This window comes from Capricornis sumatraensis, chromosome 3 (assembly GCF_032405125.1).
Source record: "Capricornis sumatraensis isolate serow.1 chromosome 3, serow.2, whole genome shotgun sequence".
Lineage (NCBI taxonomy): Eukaryota > Metazoa > Chordata > Mammalia > Artiodactyla > Bovidae > Capricornis > Capricornis sumatraensis.
Genome location: NC_091071.1, coordinates 19,677,876 through 19,695,356, shown reverse-complemented (window position 1 = coordinate 19,695,356; position 17,481 = coordinate 19,677,876). Strand labels below are relative to the sequence as shown.

Below are 17,481 nucleotides of genomic sequence, written 5' to 3'. Positions count from 1 at the left end.
TTTTGGAGTATCCCCAGAAAACACTAGGACATAGTGCTGTGGGGTGTCAAGTATGCACTAGTTTTAAATGTATTTTAAGCATTACTTCACTGTGTTAGGGGCTCCCCTGGTGGCTCAGACAGTAACGAATCTGCCTGCAGGGAGGGAGACCCAGGTTTGATCCCTGGGTCGGGACGATCCCCTGGAGAAGGGAATGGCAACTCACTCCAGTATTCTTGTCTGGAGAATCCCGTGAACAGAGGACCCTGTTGGGCTACAGTCTTTGGGGTCACAAAGAGTCGGACACAACTGAGCAAATCTCTGTTTGTTGCTGTTAATTGACAGTACAAGGATGTCAGAGAAATATGTTTCACTTAAGATTCTACTTGTGAGTCCCTGAATGATGTGAGGCATATAAGTGAGAATCGCACTGTGAAAAGCTAGGAGGGGATGTAAAATGTGCCTTCTTTACATTGCTGCAAGTTGATCATGCTCAAGCTGCAGTTCTCAGCCTGTCACTTACTATTTCTTAGCAACGTCCACCGCCTCCCTAGTGACTCTGGAATTGAAGCCCGAACTCTTGTCTGTGCTAAGCTTATCTGTTTAGCTTTATCCCTTCTACCTCCTGCTCTGTCCTCAGTTCCTCCTTCTCTGAATGTCTTCTTCAATTTCTCCCTCAAAAAATTTTTTTTCTAACACTTTCACATAGCATAAAGTTCACCCTTTTAAAGTGTATGATTCATTGGTTTAGTTTATTTGCAGAATTGTGCAATCATCACAGCTCCCTAATTCCAGAACATTTTTATACCCCCCTCCCCCCACCCCCTCAAAAAATGACCCATACTTACTATCGATCGCTCCCCCTTCACCCCGCCTCCAGCCTCTGGCAAACCACTAGTCTATACTTGTCTGTATGGTTTTGCCTATTCTGGAGATTTTGTATAAATGGAATCATAATATGTGACCCTTTGTCTTGCTTGTTTCACTAAGCATGTTTTTACAGTTCATACATGTTGAGGCATGTATCAGTACTCCATTCTTTTTATGGGCAAAAAATAATCCATTTCACTTTTTGGCTATTATGAATAATGATGCTGTGACCATTCATTTACAAGTGTTTGTGTGGACGTATGTTTTCAGTTCTCTTGGGTATGCACCTTGGGGTGGAATTTTGAGGCATATGGTAATTCACTGTTTTAACTTTCTGAGGAACCACCAAGCTTTTCCAGAGCAGCTGCACCCATTTTCCATTTCTACCAGCAGGGTATTTCATTTTCTGCATGTCCTCACCACTGTGAGTGGTATCTCATTGTGATTTTGATTTGCATTTCTGTAATGACTGATAATGCTGCACATCTTTTCATATACTTACTGACCATTTGTGTATTTGATTTGGAGAAATGTCTATTCAAATCCTGTACCCATTAAATTTGCTTATATTTTATTGTTGAGTTGTCAAGAGTTCTTTATATGTTCTAGATGCAAGTCCTTTGTTGGATGTATGATTTACAAATATTTTCTCCCATTCTGTGGGTTGCCTTTTCACATTCTTGATGTCCTCTGAAGCACAGAAATTTAAAATTTTGGTACGGCCAATTTGCTGTCTTAAACTTTTTTTTTTTTAAATTTACTTATCTCCAATTGGAGGATAATTGCTTTATAATATTGTGTTACTTTCTGCCATACATCACCATGAGCCACAGCCATAGGTGTACATATGCCCCCTCCCTCTTGAACCTGCCCACCCCATCCCACCCCTTTAGGTTGTCACAGAGCACTGCTTCGAGCTCCCTATGGCATAGCAAATTCCTGCTGGCTATCTGGTTCACATATAGGAATAGATATGTTTCCATGCCACTCTCAGATTATCCCACCCTCTCCTTCCCCCCACTGTGTCCACAAGCCTGTTCTCTATGTCTGTATCTCTATTGCCACCCTGCAAATAGCTTCATCAGTATCATCTTTCTAGATTTCCATATCTGTGCATTAATATATGATATGTCTTTCTTTTTCTGACTTCACTCTTTTTAAATGGGCTTTAGGTTCGTCCACCTCATTAGAACTGACTCAGATGCCTTCCTTTTTATGGCTGAGTAGTGTTCCGTTGCATATATGTACTATAGCTGCTTTATCCATTCACCTGTCGATGGACATCTAGGTTGCTTCCATGTCCTAGCTGTTGTAAATAGTGCTGCAGTGAACATTGAGGTACACGTGTCTTTTTCAGTTGTAGTTTTCTCAGGGTATAATGGTGGGAAAGGAAATGGCGACTCACCGCAGTGTTCTTGCCCGGCAATTTCCATGGACAGAGGAGCCCGGCAGGCTGCAGTTCATGGTGTCGCAAAGAGTCGGACACGACTGAGCAACAAACACACACACAGGGTAAATGTCCAGTAGTGGGATTGGTGAGTCATAGGGTAGTTTTAATCCTAGTTTTTTTTTTTTTAAAGAATCTCCATACTGTTCTTCATAGTTGCTGTATCAATTTACCTTTCTACCAACTGTGTGAAAGGGTTCCATTTTCTCTACACCCTCTCCAGCATTTATTGTTTGTAGACTTTTTGATGTTGGCCATTCTGACAGGTGTGAGGTGATCCCTCATTGTAGTTTTGATTAGCATTTCTCTAGTAATGAGCAATATCGAGCATTTTTTTCGTGTGTTTGTTAGCCATCTGTATGTCTTGGGAAAGATGTCTGTTGAGGTTTTCTCCCTTTTTGATTGGGTTGTTTTTCTAGTATTGAGCTAATGAGCTGCTTGCATATTTTGGAGATTAATCCTTTGTAAGTTGTTTCATTTGCTATTATTTCTTAAACATTTTTGAGTGTACGTTTCAGTGAAATTAAGCACATTCATAATGTTGCTCCACTACCATTCACCTCCATAACTTCATCTTTGCAGAACAGACTCTGTACCTATTAAGCAATAACACCTTGTTCTCTCCTCCCCTCCACCCTTGGGATCCACCATTCTACTTTTTGTCTCAGTGAATTTGACTGTTCTAGGTAACTCATGTGCATGGAATCATAGTGTTTGTCCTTTTGTGACTGACTGACTTCACTTAGCACAATATTCTCAAGGTTCAGACATGCTGTAACATGTCATGCAATTGATTTTTGTATGTTGATTCTATATGCTGCAGCTCTGTTGAGCTCATTTATATAATTTCCTTTCTAATCTTTATGCCTTTTGTTTCTTTTTCTTTTCTTTTTTTATTGGAGGATAATTGTTTTACAGTGTTGTGGTGGTCTCTGCCATACAGCAACTCAAATTAGTCAAAATTTTATATATATATATATATGTGTATATATATATTCCCTTCCTCTTGAGCCTCCTGCCCCACTCATTTTTCTTGCCTCATTTTCCTAACTAGAACCTGCAGGAAAATGTTGACTAGGAATGGTAAAAGTGAACATCCTTGTCTTATTTCATCTTAGAGAAAAAGCATTCAGTCTTAATCATTAAGAACAATGTGAACTGTGGACTTTATCAGATTAATGAAGTTCCATTCTATTCCTGGTGTGAACATTTTTGTCTTGTCTGGAAAGGGTGTTGGATTTTGTCGATGCTTTTTCTGTATCTGCTGAGATCATGTTGTCTTATCCTTTGTTCTGTCAATGTTATATTACATTGATTTTCATATGTTAAACCAGCTTTGCATCCCTGGGATAAATCTCACTTGGGCGTAGCATATAGTTCCCATTATATGTTGCTAGATTCGATTTATTAGTCTTCTGTTGAGGATTTTTGAGTTTGTGGTCACAAGGGTTATCGATTTGTAGTTTTCTTTTCCTGTGACATCTTATGTCTTTTGGTACCTGGTGTGGTCTGGTCTGAAATCTGGAGTCTTGAACTGTTTGCTTTGGCATCTGCCTCATTCTGAATGGTGCATTAATAATTGTTTCTCTGTATCCAGTTCCATTTTTCCTTTTTAATTTTTTTCCAGTTTTTAAAAACATTTAATTACTTTTGATTGCGCAGGCCTTGGTTGCTATGCTTAGGCTTTCTCTAGTTGCAGTGAGGAGGCTGCTGTCTAATTGCGCTGTGTTGGCTTCTGTTTGCAGAGCATGGGCTCTGGAGCACAGGCTCAGTAGTTGTAGCCCATGGGCTTATTTGCTTCAAGGCACGTGGGATCATCGTCCACCAGGGCTTTAAGCTGTGTCCCCTGCATTAGCAGGCGGATTCTTAACTTTGGGACCACCAGGGAAGTTATACTTTTCCAGTTTTATTGAGGTATGATTAACAAAGTCAATTCCATTTTCTTTTCTCAGTTAGTACATACTTCTGTGTGTGTGTGTTATTGAGGTATAATTGACATCTGACTGTGCAAGTTTAATATGTACAGCTTGCTGGTTTGAAATATTTATATACATGTTGACTTTCGAGAATGTGAGTTTGAACTGTATGGTCCCGCTTATCTCTGAATTTTTTTTCTTCACTAAATACGTACTACTGTATGATCTTCGGTTGGTTGAATCTGTTGATGTGGAACTGTGGGTTTGAAGGGCCAACTGTAAAGTTATATGCAGCTTTTCGACTGCATAGGGTCTGTGCCTGTAATCCCTGCCTTGTTCAGGGGTCTGCTGTGTTCCAGCAGGATGACCACAGAAGTATTAGCTGATACCTCTCTCAGGTCACGTAATTATTGTTTCTTTTTTGTGATGAGAACATCTAAAATCCAGTCTCTTGGCAACTTTGAAACATAAAACACAGTATCATTGGCAGTAATCACTATTCTGTCCATTAGATGTCCAGAACTTATTCCCCTTAGTTGCAAATTCATTATTCCCTTTAGTTGGAAGTCCTGTTTAACAAGATCTCAATTTTCCTATCCCCTGGTCGCTAGTAACCACAAGTTTGTTTTTTTAGCGTCCACATGTAAGTGATAGTCATAGAGTATTTATCTTTCTCTAACTAATTTTACTTAGCATGATGCCCTTATGCTTCATATCCATGTTGCTGCAAATGGCAGAATTCTTTCTCAAGGCTGAATGATGTTCCTTTGTATATATATACAGCATCTTCATTCATTGACGGACTTAGGTGGTTTCTCTGTCTTGGTTATTGTGAGTAATGCTGCAGTAATCATAGAAATGCAGGTATCTTTTTGATACCCTGTTTTCATTTCTTGCATATGTAGCCAGAAGGGAGATTGGTGGATCATTAGTAGCTGTCTTTTTAATTTTTTGAGGAACCTCCATACTGTTTTCCATAGTAGCTGCACCAATTTACATTCCCACCAACAGTGTTCAGGGGTTCCCCTTTTCTCCATGTCTTACCAACACGTGTTACCACTTATTTTCTTGACGTTAACCATTCTGGGAGGTGTGCCATTTCTGTTTTCTACTCTCTTTTCTTTGGTCACCAGCTTCCTTGTATACTAACATTAACTTAGTGCAGTGTTTTGTACCTAGTCTCTTGGGGCCAATGTTTACTGTACACTGACCTGCATCTCTTAAGCACTTCCTCTGCATTACTTAATCTTCACAAGACACCTCTGAGGGAGGGAGGGAGTTAGCATTTAAGACCTCTTATAAAGATGGAGGCTTTAGAGAAATTAAATAAGTTGCTTATACAGGTCGGTAGTGGAGTTGAGATTTAAACCCGCTTCTCTTTTAGGTTCAGAGCCAGAGCTCTTAACCACATGCTGAGCTGCCCAGGAAATGCTTGCTTGAATAGATTGGATTTAAACTGGTCCTTAGAGAAGTAGAATGTGGGTAGAAGAAAGAGTGGGTAGAGTGCATGTGTGGTGGTGGGTGAGTTTATAGTGTTAGTAAAAGCAGGAATTGGTATTTAATTGGAGTACCTGGTGCTGGGGGAGTACAGTGCGAGCAGAACTGGTTTTTGTTCCCAGAGCAGTAATTAGTTCTATTTGGAAGAGTGAGATTAACATCTGAAATAATTAGGAAAAGAGCATTGTTTAATTAGAGGTCAAGAGTGAGTTTTGTATGAGTTGGAAGGAATTATGAAGGAACTAGTAATTAAGTCTCAAAAGAGGAGTGGATTTAGAAGAGTTGTTCAGCAAACCAGATTTTGGATTGGGCTTTCCCATTGTCTTGTGCTGTAATCCTTGTAATCCTTTCCTAGTATTATTTTATTGCTCAGACTATGAGGCCAATAGAAACCCCCTTTCAAGCTCAGCTTCCTACTTTTTTAGGAGTTCCAAACTACGTATCATCTGGATATTCGTGGCTACCTCATCATATCCTATTTTACTCTTCATTCTTAAAAGGAAGATATGCTGACTTTGAACTGTGCTTTATAGTTCAAAATCAAATGCAGTATAGAAATATACAGTATCGCTGCCACCCTGACTTTTGTCCTCTTTTTCTCCACATATTTCTGTCACAAATATGTATTTTTATTAGTTTCTCTCTGTGTGTGCTTCTAGAATTCCTTTATGCAAATACAAGCACATGGGGAAATGTATCTCTTCCCCACTTTCAACATGGAAGGTAATATACTGAGCCCTTTTTTTCCCAGTTAACTATATACCTTTCAGAGCCTTTCATGTCACAACATGGAGACCTTCTTATCTGCTTTATAGCAGCATAGTGTTCCATTTTGTGGATGTACCAATATTATTTAATGACTTGAGCTACCTGTGACTGTAAACAGGCTGCTCTCGCGTTGCCTTGTTGATTGTTACCTTCTCTGATACTTTTGCTCCCTAACCCCTTTTCTATTTCCAAATAAGCACTAGCCTTCCTTATGCTGGGCTTCCCTGGTGGCTCAGATGGTGAAAAATCTGCCTGTAACGTAGGAGACCTGGGTTTGTTCCCTGGGTTAGGAAGATCCCCTAGAGAAGGGAGTGGCTGTCCACTCCAGTATTACTGCCTGGAGAATTTCATGGACAGAGGAGCCCGGTGGGCTGCAGTCAGTGGGATCACAAGAGTCGAACACGACTGGGCAACTAACACTTTCCTTATTTTTAAAAACAAAAAAATTTCATTTTTGTCTTGTATTTTTCATATCAAGGCTGAATTTTTAAAAATCTGATCACTCTTAATCTCTTTGCAACATTGAGTTTCTGTCTCTACTATCTGGTGAAATTACACCTTTGTAGGTTACCAGCAACTTCCTGTTGTGTGGTACTAGACTGGCTTTGGTGCTTAATTTAGATGTAGGAGGACAGAAGGAGGGAAAAAGGAAAGGCTGGTGAGCAGATAGGGAAAGGCTGGGAGAAAACAGAGTAAGGGAAAAACCAGGTGAACAACATTTTTTGGCAGAAGATGTGAAATTATTTTCATAACTAATTGGTGAACATACAGTTGGCTTCTGTGTGAAGATGGCCTGCCTTACAGTGATTTGTGACTGATAGGCTAGTTCGGCGCTATGGAAAGTTGCCCTCTATTTTCTCTATTTCCCTTATGACTCAGCTGGTAATGCAGTGTGGGAGACCTGGGTTTGAGCCCTGGGTTGGGGGGATCCCCTGGAAAGGGGAAAGGCTACCCACTTCAGTATTCTGACCTGGAGAATTCCACGGACTGTATGTCCATGGGGTCGCAGAGTCGGACCCGACTGAGTGATTTTTACTTTTTATCACTTCTGTGTTATCATTTCTAATAGCAGAGCGTCTGTTGAGAAATTTTTGCTTTCTACAGTCTGGAGTTGCCATTAGCCTATCTCTCTTTCGTCAGTCGTATTGATGTTGTCAGCTGTTTCAATTTCTTGCGATTGCCTTGGATTTCTTCGCTTTTCATTTCCACTTGCCGCCCTCGTGGTTCAGGACATTGCACTTCTGCTTGGATTACTGCAACAGTCTTGTCATTCGGTTGCAGGTTTGTTCCTGCTTCTACCCAGTGCTGTTCCTCCCTTTTTCCACCCGGTCAGTCCTGGCTCTGGATATTGCCACGCTAATAGGTCTCCGTGCTTTGCGGCGTCCATGCCCGTTTGTGCTCCCTTGCCTGAAACAGCCCGCCTCTGGCTTTGCAGAAATCCTGACTTTTCTTTAAGACCCAGATCAACTTCTTAATTCTCCCTGAAGCTTTCCTTAGCTGTAACAATTCATACGCATGTCTTGTTTTTCTAAACTTGCTTATAGCCTCTACCAGATGATTTCTTGTTTCCATATTTCAGGCGTGTTCAGTTGTTGTTCCTACAAAATTATAGTTTAAAAATGATGAATTTTACTTGAGTTCTCCTAGTACACAGCAGACTGCTTGACTTACAGAAATCCCCAAGCACATCCTTACTGATTTATTGATTAAACATTGTGTGGGTTGTTATTAAATAATTTTGGATGCAGAGAGTCAGATCATCCAGGTACCTTGAGGGTCTGCTTCTTTGCTATGCTGTGGATATGCACTTTTTAAAATGGGATTTTCTTTTTGATTTTATAACAAATGATATACACTAAACTGGACCTTGACCTTTTTTTTCCAACTCAGTGGTGTGTCTTAGAGATCTTTCTGTAAAGCCATGTTTGTTGGGGGATCCCCAATGTCATCTTCAGTTTTAACAATTCACTAGGAAGGCTCGCAGGATTCAGCATATAGTCATTCTCATGGCTGTGAATCATAAGAATGAAAGTATACAAAACAAAATCTGTAAAGGGAAAAGGCACAGTGGTCAAAATCCAGAGGAAACTAGGAGCAAGCTTCCAAGATTTTTGTCCCTGTGATGTCACCACATAGAATGTGCTTAATTTCTCTAGCATCAAATTATGACAACATTTGTTAAGTGTCTACCAGGAAAGCTCATTAGAAATTAAGTGCGTATGGTGTGTTTTTTTTTTTTTTTTTTTTTTTAGGGGGCTGATTGTGTAGGTACCATCTTCAGCCAGCCCCTAAAAAAAGTTCATGGGGTTGCAAAGACTCAGACACTACTGACGATTGAGCAACAATATTGAACAACAGTTGTAGGTACCTTCTGCCTAATATGTACCAAAATTCCCAACCACCAAAAACAAAGTAGGCTTTTAGCAAAAGTGTTGCTCGTATGTTGATTTGGGATTGGTGGGAACCTCCCTGAAATCCAAGTACCTTGACCCCAGTCAGGAGCCAGTCTTGCAGTCCTTTCTCAGGATAGTAGTCTCAACCTGCTGTGCTAATAATAACTCTTTCCTGCACACCATGGAAATCTGTAACTCCCCTCCTTTAAAAAAAAAACAAAACTAATTAATGTGTAATGTTTCATGATCTGAGTACATTATGGTTTAACTTTCCCCTGTTGATTGATTTTTCGTCTATTATTTTGCAGTATCTATTTTTGTACATTTTCTTTTGTAGAGGCTTCGATTGAAATTGATCAGTGATGTTTAAAAATTTACTGTTAACAGATCCTTCCAAGTTGTTCATCAGTGGTCCTTATTAGTCTCATGTCCAACAGCAGTTTACAGGAATATCCTGTGGAAGTGATTGCTTTGAATGATATTCATGTTGGGAATGAAGGGAAAGCTGACAATCAAGAATCAGGTCCAGGAAGGGCCTTCTGGATCCCAGACTTGTTGCAATTAAAGACACTTGTCTTGCCCTTTGTCTTCCCAAGATTCTTGGTTCACAGGCTCATCTCCTTTTATCTATCTCTTGCTGCCTTTCTCATTTGAGTGGAGGCTTGTTGTCAATCTTGTTTCATTTTTTCTCTTTTCCTATTTTTGGGAGGATGGAGTGCAGCCTAGAGAGTAGTGAAAGCAAATCCTAGACATGATGTTTTTAAAAGCATTCATTTTTGGTACTAATTTACAAAAATAGGGCATGTTTACCATAATTTAAATAGAGGTTTTCTTTTTAAAAAACTGTACAATTCCTATAAATAGGTTCAGTTGTGAGGTTCCTCTGATGTTCCTAGTTCAGGAGGGTGTACAAAACAGACAACTTTTAAAAAATATGAGCTAACACTGTTCACAGTTTTACAAATTGCTTTTTTTCATTTAACAATATTAGGGACATTCCTTCAAATCAACAAACAGGACAACTTATTTTCAGTGCAATATGCTATGCTATTATAGAGCCATCTCTTTACTGATGGACATTTCAGTTTTCCTCTCATATGCATATGGCCTTGTGTACTAGTGGCTTATTACTGTAAGATACATTCTGAAGCATGGGATGGCTGGTTAGATTATGTGTAACTTTATTTATTTATTGGCTGCACCCCATGGCATGGAGGATCATACTTCCCCTCAACTGGGGATTGAACCGTGACTCCTGCAGTAAAAGCTCGAATTCTTAACCTCTGGAAGGACCACTGGGGAAGTCTCAGATTATGTGTAACTGTAATTATTAAAACTGTTACCACAATATTCTGCAAAAGGTTATAGTAATTTCTGCATTAATGTAAGAGAGAACCTCTTAATTTCTCATTTTTGCCAGCACTGGATATTATTATCCCTGATCATTTTTACCAGTGGAATTAGTATAGGTTTTTTTTGCCTTTTATTAGAAAGAAAACCCAGCAATTTATTTTGGAAAAAAACATATTGAGTTGGCTTTATACTAGGAAATGCAAAGCTTGGTTCAATGCTAGAAGATCCATCTACAGAGTTAATCATATCAGTGATCAAAAGTCAGAAATTCTATAACCATTTCAGTAGAGACAGAAAAGAATTTTAACAGAATATACCATGCACTCATGACTGGATCTCCCAGCAAACCAGAAACAGAGAACAGCCTTTTACTGTTTAAATATTGAAATTTAATATTCATACTGGAAAACTTTTAATATTTAAGTTTTTGAATACTTACTCACATGGCTGAGAAACTTAAAATATTGAATGAAAAGGTTTATATGTTGAGGTCTCCCTTCCCCCATATGCCAAGTTTCTTCTACCCCCTCCCCCCAGTTACCGTTGGTTCCTTAGGTGTTCTTTTAGAGTCATTTTATACACATACAGGCAAGTATGAATACACAGCCTCTCTTGTACTGTCAGGCACCTTGAATTTTTCATGAGTGTTTTTTTTTTAAGGCCAAGCATTATTGCTCACTTCTGAAAGCTTTTTAGCTACCTTCATGTTTCTCTGTCTAAAAAAAGAAAAAAAACTTGAACTCCTCAAACATGGACCTTTTAGCTCTTCACTAGTTGTTTGTCCCACATTGCCCTCCCACAAACTTTCACAAAATAAAAAATACTAAAATTGCTGTCTTAAATAGCACCAGTGCTTGGTCCCCTCTTGTTAAAACCAGTGGCTGTTTGGTCTTTGTCATTGAATCTTTTGCTGTTCTTACTCCTGATTATACTTGCATAGTGTTTGGAACTCCAGTACTTTGAGTTTCCTGTAGGATGGGGTTGGCCAAAAAGTTCGTTCAGTTTCCTATACAGTGGTTCTAATAGCTCTTAATTGTCTTTAGCTTCATTGGAAAGTTTTGTAAAAGTCTGTTGTGACAGCTGTCCTATCACTGTGCATTTAAAAAAGAAAAAAGACATCACCATTGGTGAGTTTTGTGTAGCCATTTTAATATTGAAGATGGAAGGAAATGCAATGCTTTTAGCATATTATAGTTTATTATTTCAAGAAAGGTAAAAAAACTGAAATGCAAAAAAGATTTGTGCAGTGCATGGAGAAGGTGCTGTGATTGATCTAATGTATCAAGAGTGGTTTGTAAAGTTTCTCATGCTGGAAATTTGTCACTGGATGATGCTCCACACTCTAGTACTGGTTGAAGTTGATAGTAATCAAATCAAGACATTGAGAACAATCAACGCTATACCATGTGGGAGATAACCAATATACTCAAAATATCCAAATCAAGCATTGAAAATAATTCACACCCCCTTGACTGTGTTAATCACTTGGATGTTTGGATTCTACACAAGTTAAGTGAAAAAAACCTTGACCATATTTCTGCGTGCAATTCTCTACTTAGACGTAATGAAAATGTCCTGTTTTTAAAAGAAATTGTGGGCGATGAAAAGTGGATACTGTACAAAAATGTGGAATAGAAGAGATCATTGGGTAAGCAAAATGAACCACCCCCAGCCACACCAAAGGCTGGTCTTCATCCAGAGAAGGCTATTTGTTTATGGTGGGATTGGAAAGGAGTCCTCTATTATGAGCTCCTTTCGGAAAACCAAGCAATTAATTCCAACAAGTGCTGCTCCCAGTTGTTGTTTTAGTCATTAAGTCATGTCTCTCTTGCAATTTTGTGGAAGGTTGCCCGCCAGGGTCCTCTGTCGTGTCCATGGGATTTTCCAGGCAAGAATACTGGAGCAGGTTGTCCTTTCCTTCAGGGAATCTTTCCAACCCAGTGATTGAACCTACATCTCCTGCATTGGCAGGCAGATTTTTTATCTCTGAGCCACCAGGGAAGCCTAACTGCTCCCAGTTAGACTAACTGAAAGGAGCTTTTGACAAAAGGTGTGCAGAATTAGTCAACAGAAAACTCAGAATCTTCCATTAGGGTAACACAAGACCACATGTTTCTTTGATAACCATGTGCAACTTGTCTGGAAAGTTCTGGCTCATCTGCCATATTCACCAGACACTGCACCTTCAAGTTCCTTTTATTTTGGTCTTTAAAAAATTCTCTTTATGAAAAAAATTTCACTTCCCTGGAAGACTGTAAAAGGCACCTGGAACAGTTCTTTGCTCAAAAAGAAGAAAAGTTTTGGGAAGATGGGATTATGAAGTTGCCTTGAAAAATGGCAGAAGGTAGTGGAATAAAATAGTAAATACACTGGTCAGTAAAATTCTTGGTGAAATGAAAAATGTGTCTTTTACTTAAAATCTGAAGGAACTTTTTGGCCAATCCAATACATTCTTTTTGAAGTGTTCTTGCAAAAGGTGGAAGGAAATAAAAGAATTGTGTATGCACACAGTCTGAAGAAAAAAGTGAGATGTCGTCTCACTTAACCCATTTAAAGGAAACTCTGCTGCTTCTGAAGAGTACTGGTACTTGACTTTGAGAGGTATTAGGGTGTAGGGGCGGAGAAGGCAATGGGACCCCACTCCAGTACTCTTGCCTGGAAAATCCCATGGACAGAAGAGCCTGGTAGGCTGCAGTCCATGGGGTCGCTAAGAGTTGGGCACGACTGAGCGACTTCCCTTTTGCTTTTCACTTGGACAAGGAAATGGCAACCGACTCCAGTATTCTTGCCTGGAGAATCCCAGGGACAGAGAAGCCTAGTGGGCTGCTGTCTATGGGGTCACACAGAGTTGGACATGACTGAAGTGACTTAGCAGCAGCAGCAGCAGGGTGTAGGGAAAAGGGAAGACCATGGCTTTGAGCACCTAATTGGAGTCCTGACCCCAGTCCATACTAGTTGTATGACCTTGGACAAGTTCCTTAACCTTTCTGAGCTACAGATTCTTCATCTATAGAAGGGAAATCTGTCCCTAACATTTACAAAAAGTGACAAATGGGAAAATATCCATAAAATGCCCAGCATAGTCACTGTAACGTTCTAATCACTCAGGTTTGTTCTCATTTCTAGACCCAGAACTTGCATTTTGAGATGTCCTGCTGCTAACTTTTAACGGGAGAATGATTTTGCTGACTGGACTGTTCTCTTTGTGGAGCGCATATCAATATGATGGGCAATGTAGACCTGTCAAATCCATCAACTCTTACTCCTTTTGATAAATAAGGCGAACGATAAACTCATATTTTGAATGAATTTCTGTTAGCATTTAAATTCTGGAAGTCAGTCTTTGGGCCCAGGTGGTTGTGGGCATGTGTGTGTGTGTGTTTGTTTTTTCCAGTTGGCTTTTGAAGGAGATGTAGGAAAAGTAGGGTTAGTTGGTTGTAATAACGATTTTGAAGAGAACTTTTGTTTCTCTTAATGCTTCTGGTGTCTACTGACACTGTAATAATTTCATGAGGAAAAATGGTTCATCTTTTAAGTACTAAAGAGGTCTTTTTGGTCTGCAAAACACTTGCTAATGTCATCAAAAGGTCTTCAAAATGAAGTTTGAGAAGGATGACAAAAATTCCAGGTAAATAGTAAAGAAACATCCTATAGAGTAAAATTACAGAACAAGGACTTGTCTACAATTCACAGGCAAACACAAAGAGCAAATGCTAACGATTCCTGATGTTTCTGCATGTGAAGTGAAGTGAAGTCACTCAGTCGTGTCCGACTCTTCGCGACCCCGTGGACTATAGCCTACCAAGCTCCTCCATCCATGGGATTCTCCAGGCAAGAATACTGGAATGGGCTGCCATTTCCTTCTCCAGAGGATCTTCCCAACCCAGGGATGGAACCCGGGTCTCCCCATTGCAGGCAGACACTTTAACCTCTGAGCCACCAGGGAAGCGACCCTAAATATCTTAAAAGTTGAATGAATACAGTCTTCGAGATACCACTGAGAACGAGTGAGAAGGGTTCCTAACTAGCCATTTGAGTACTTACTCAAATGTGTTAATAAAGCATTCTTCATTGAAACCTGATAAAAAGGTGATGAAACTGATGCACATGGTAATTTATCCCCAGTTTCTTCTTAGTGCTGAGTTTTAAGTCTGTAGAGCTAGTAAACAGCTTTGGTTGAGTAAGATGACAGTGATGTAATTTATTTGCCTTTGTTTACTAAAATGCTTGTTTTTCTCTTATGCTGTAGCTATCTCAGGCCTTGACTTCTAGGATTATAATGTGCAAGCTTGCTCATTTTTATTGCCTCCCTGACACAGAATGCTCGAGAGTGAATCATGGTTACACTTGGCTTGATCAGCCACTAGACAGTGCTTACTTTGAACAAAATGAAATGAAAGACAGCAACAGTTATCATCCTCTTCCTCCAACTTCTGATTTTAGCAGTTGTAAACTTAGCTTTACTAAATTATCATCAGTTTTACATAGTGTCACTCTTTGTTTTTCACCGTCTCCCTGCAGCTCCTCTCAATTTCTTCTGTCAACAGAGCCAGCTTAAGTTTTGGGTAATCTCAGTGTGAGTGTACCTGTAGCGCCCCTTCTAGTTTCTTACGTATTTGTCTGTGTTTTCTCATTTTATCTTCTGTTGCATCTCCACTGCCATATGCATTCCAGCCTTAATGAATTACTTTACAGTTTTCCAAGTGTCTAGTTCCTGTTCCTTGAACCATCTCTGCCTGGTATTGATAATGACCCCTCTGAAAATCATCCTCAAGGGCAGAATTAGGTACTTTTCCTTTGTGTGTTGATTTTCTTTAGATGTCTTGTGATTTTTGATTGTCTGTTGATATTATGAATGAAGATTTAGGTTCTAGACACTAGAGTAATTAATGTAGGTAACGAGTATGTTTCCTCCAATTTTGTGTAGATTTCATTACCCAGTAGCCCTCTACATTGAAAAGGCTGGAGGAGTGTTGATGGGGAGCCCTGTATGTAGGAAGGGTGTTGACTTTACTTCAGTGTTGGTTTTTTTTTGTTTTTTTTTTTTTTTGGTTATAGGCTGAATTTGAATGCATTTGCTACCTGTGGCCGTGTAGCCATCCAGGAATGCAGACTGGATGGGAGTTGTTGAATGGTTGGGGCCTTTCTATTCCTTATGCAGTCTTGACTCCATGCCTGTTTGTGCTCAGCCAGCTCTAATCTTGGAGCCTCTCTGGAGCTGCACCAGAGGATGGGACATAAAGCCATTTAAGACTTCTCTGTGTTTATTCTTAGAGTGTAGCTTCCTTTGCGCTTGTTTATTCATCAGCTGTGAATAGATTTAGTACCTTTTCCCCTATCATTTTGGTGAGTGAGAGCAGAAAGGAGGAGACAAACACATTTGCCCATTCATCTTGAAAACCTGAGCCAAAAGTTCTGTTTCCAAATTTGAACATTTCTGATTTTAAGAACTGAAAAAAAATTATATTAGTGCATTATGGATTGTTTCCCAAGTGTTGATAGAATAGTTTTGAGTGTTTATAGGGTATGAAGTTAGTATAATGCTAAAATACAAGTCATCTTTTTATGAATAAGTTGTGTTCTAAAAATAGGTATGAAAACAGAGAGAGACTCACAGACTTAGAACTTATGGTTGCCAGAGGGGAAGGGATAGTTAGACGTTTGGGAAGGTCATGCACACATTTCCGTATTCAAAATAGATAATGAACAAGGACCTACTGTATAGCACATGGAACTCTGCTCAGTGTTATGTGGCAGCCTGGATGGTGGAGGGGAGTTTGGGGGAGAATGGATAAGTGTATATGTATGGCTGAGTTCCTTCACTGTTCACCTGAAACTACCACAACATTGTTAATTGGCTCTACCCCAGTACAAAATAAAAAGTTTTAAGTTTGGGGGAAAAATAAGTGTAAAGCTTTTTAGAGCAAGGAAAGCTGAAACTATGCCAGATACTGGTCTGGAGAGGGTTGGGTGGAGGGGTGGTTCCAGGCATTGCCATTAGCTACTGAAACAAGATAACTCTGCTCATGAGATGTTGTTTACATTCTAGAATTGGAGGGAGTTGTTGTTTGCCAATGTAAAATTTGCTAACTTTAAGTTATCTTCCTTACTATAACATTAAAGCTCTACTACTTGTGACTTACTAAAGAAAAGTACTGTTCAGTGGCTGTATACTTAGATTGAGGTTTAAAGTTGTGTTTTATATTAATGAATGGTAAATGAATAATTTGCCATATCTTCTAATAAGAGTGAAAATGAATCTATATGCAACATTACTGTTATTCATTCATTTTGGGAAAGTTAATTGCAACTGTGTGGTTCAGGGATTTAGTGCAAGAAGAAGAACAGTTGATGGAAGAAAAGAAAAAGAAAAAAGACGACAAGAAAAAGAAGGAAGCTGCTCAAAAGAAGGTAGTATATGTATAAACTAATTACTTATATTAAGCAAACATAGATTTAAAAAGAAATTACTCTTATTGGATTACTTAAAGCATTTGATTTAATGTTTTAACTTCAGTGGTGTTTCATTTTAATATTTAATGTCTTTGAATATGCATAAATAGTAATGTGTATATAATTTAATGCATAGTTATTTGATTTTGCCAACAAGTTTTTTCTAAGGTAAGTCCTTTCATAGGTCTTTATTTTTGAATTAGGTGTTCCTAGGTTTTCGTAATACTTAACATCATTTTATAGTGAGAAGAGCATGGAATTTGTAGCTTTCTAGAGAGGAGTTGAAGTCTGGCTCTTCCACATAGCAAACAGAAGGTTGTGGCCTTCAACTTTATTTAGCCTCTCTGGCCTTAGTTTCCTTATGTTTTGTAAAATGAGAGTTGAATTAAATAAGATAATGTAATACATATACATAATAGGAAATAATAATGGAAGTAGTAATAAATATAATAGGAGATAATGTCAGTTTTCTTTTCCCTGTTTATTTAGTACCTAGGCTCATTTTTTTTTTTTAATTTGCAGGTTTTGTTAGGGTATATATGTATTTTCTTTCCTTTAAAATTTATTTTTATTATAATATAATTGATTTTACATACAGTAAAATTTTCACTTCTTGGTGTACAGTTCTATGTGTTGTGAAGCATGCTTAGAGTCATATCATCACCACTGTCATAATCAAGAAACATATGTTTCATTACCTAAAAAAAAAAAAGTTTCTCATGGTATCCTACTGTAATTGAAGGATATTTAAAAATAAGCCTAAGACATAATTGCTGCAAAAAATCTTTAGCCAGTACATTAATTA

At 38.8% G+C, this 17,481-nt stretch overlaps 1 protein-coding gene across 2 annotated transcripts in view; it reads left to right on the top strand.

The window, feature by feature from the left end:
• TNRC6A (trinucleotide repeat containing adaptor 6A) overlaps positions 1–17,481 on the top strand; it is a 180,001-nt gene that overhangs the window by 92,133 nt on the left and 70,387 nt on the right. For both annotated transcript variants that reach the window (XM_068969083.1, XM_068969082.1), the window contains one exon: positions 16,547–16,634. In XM_068969083.1, coding sequence (XP_068825184.1) covers positions 16,547–16,634 — 88 coding nt within the window. The remainder of the gene's footprint in view (positions 1–16,546; positions 16,635–17,481) is intronic.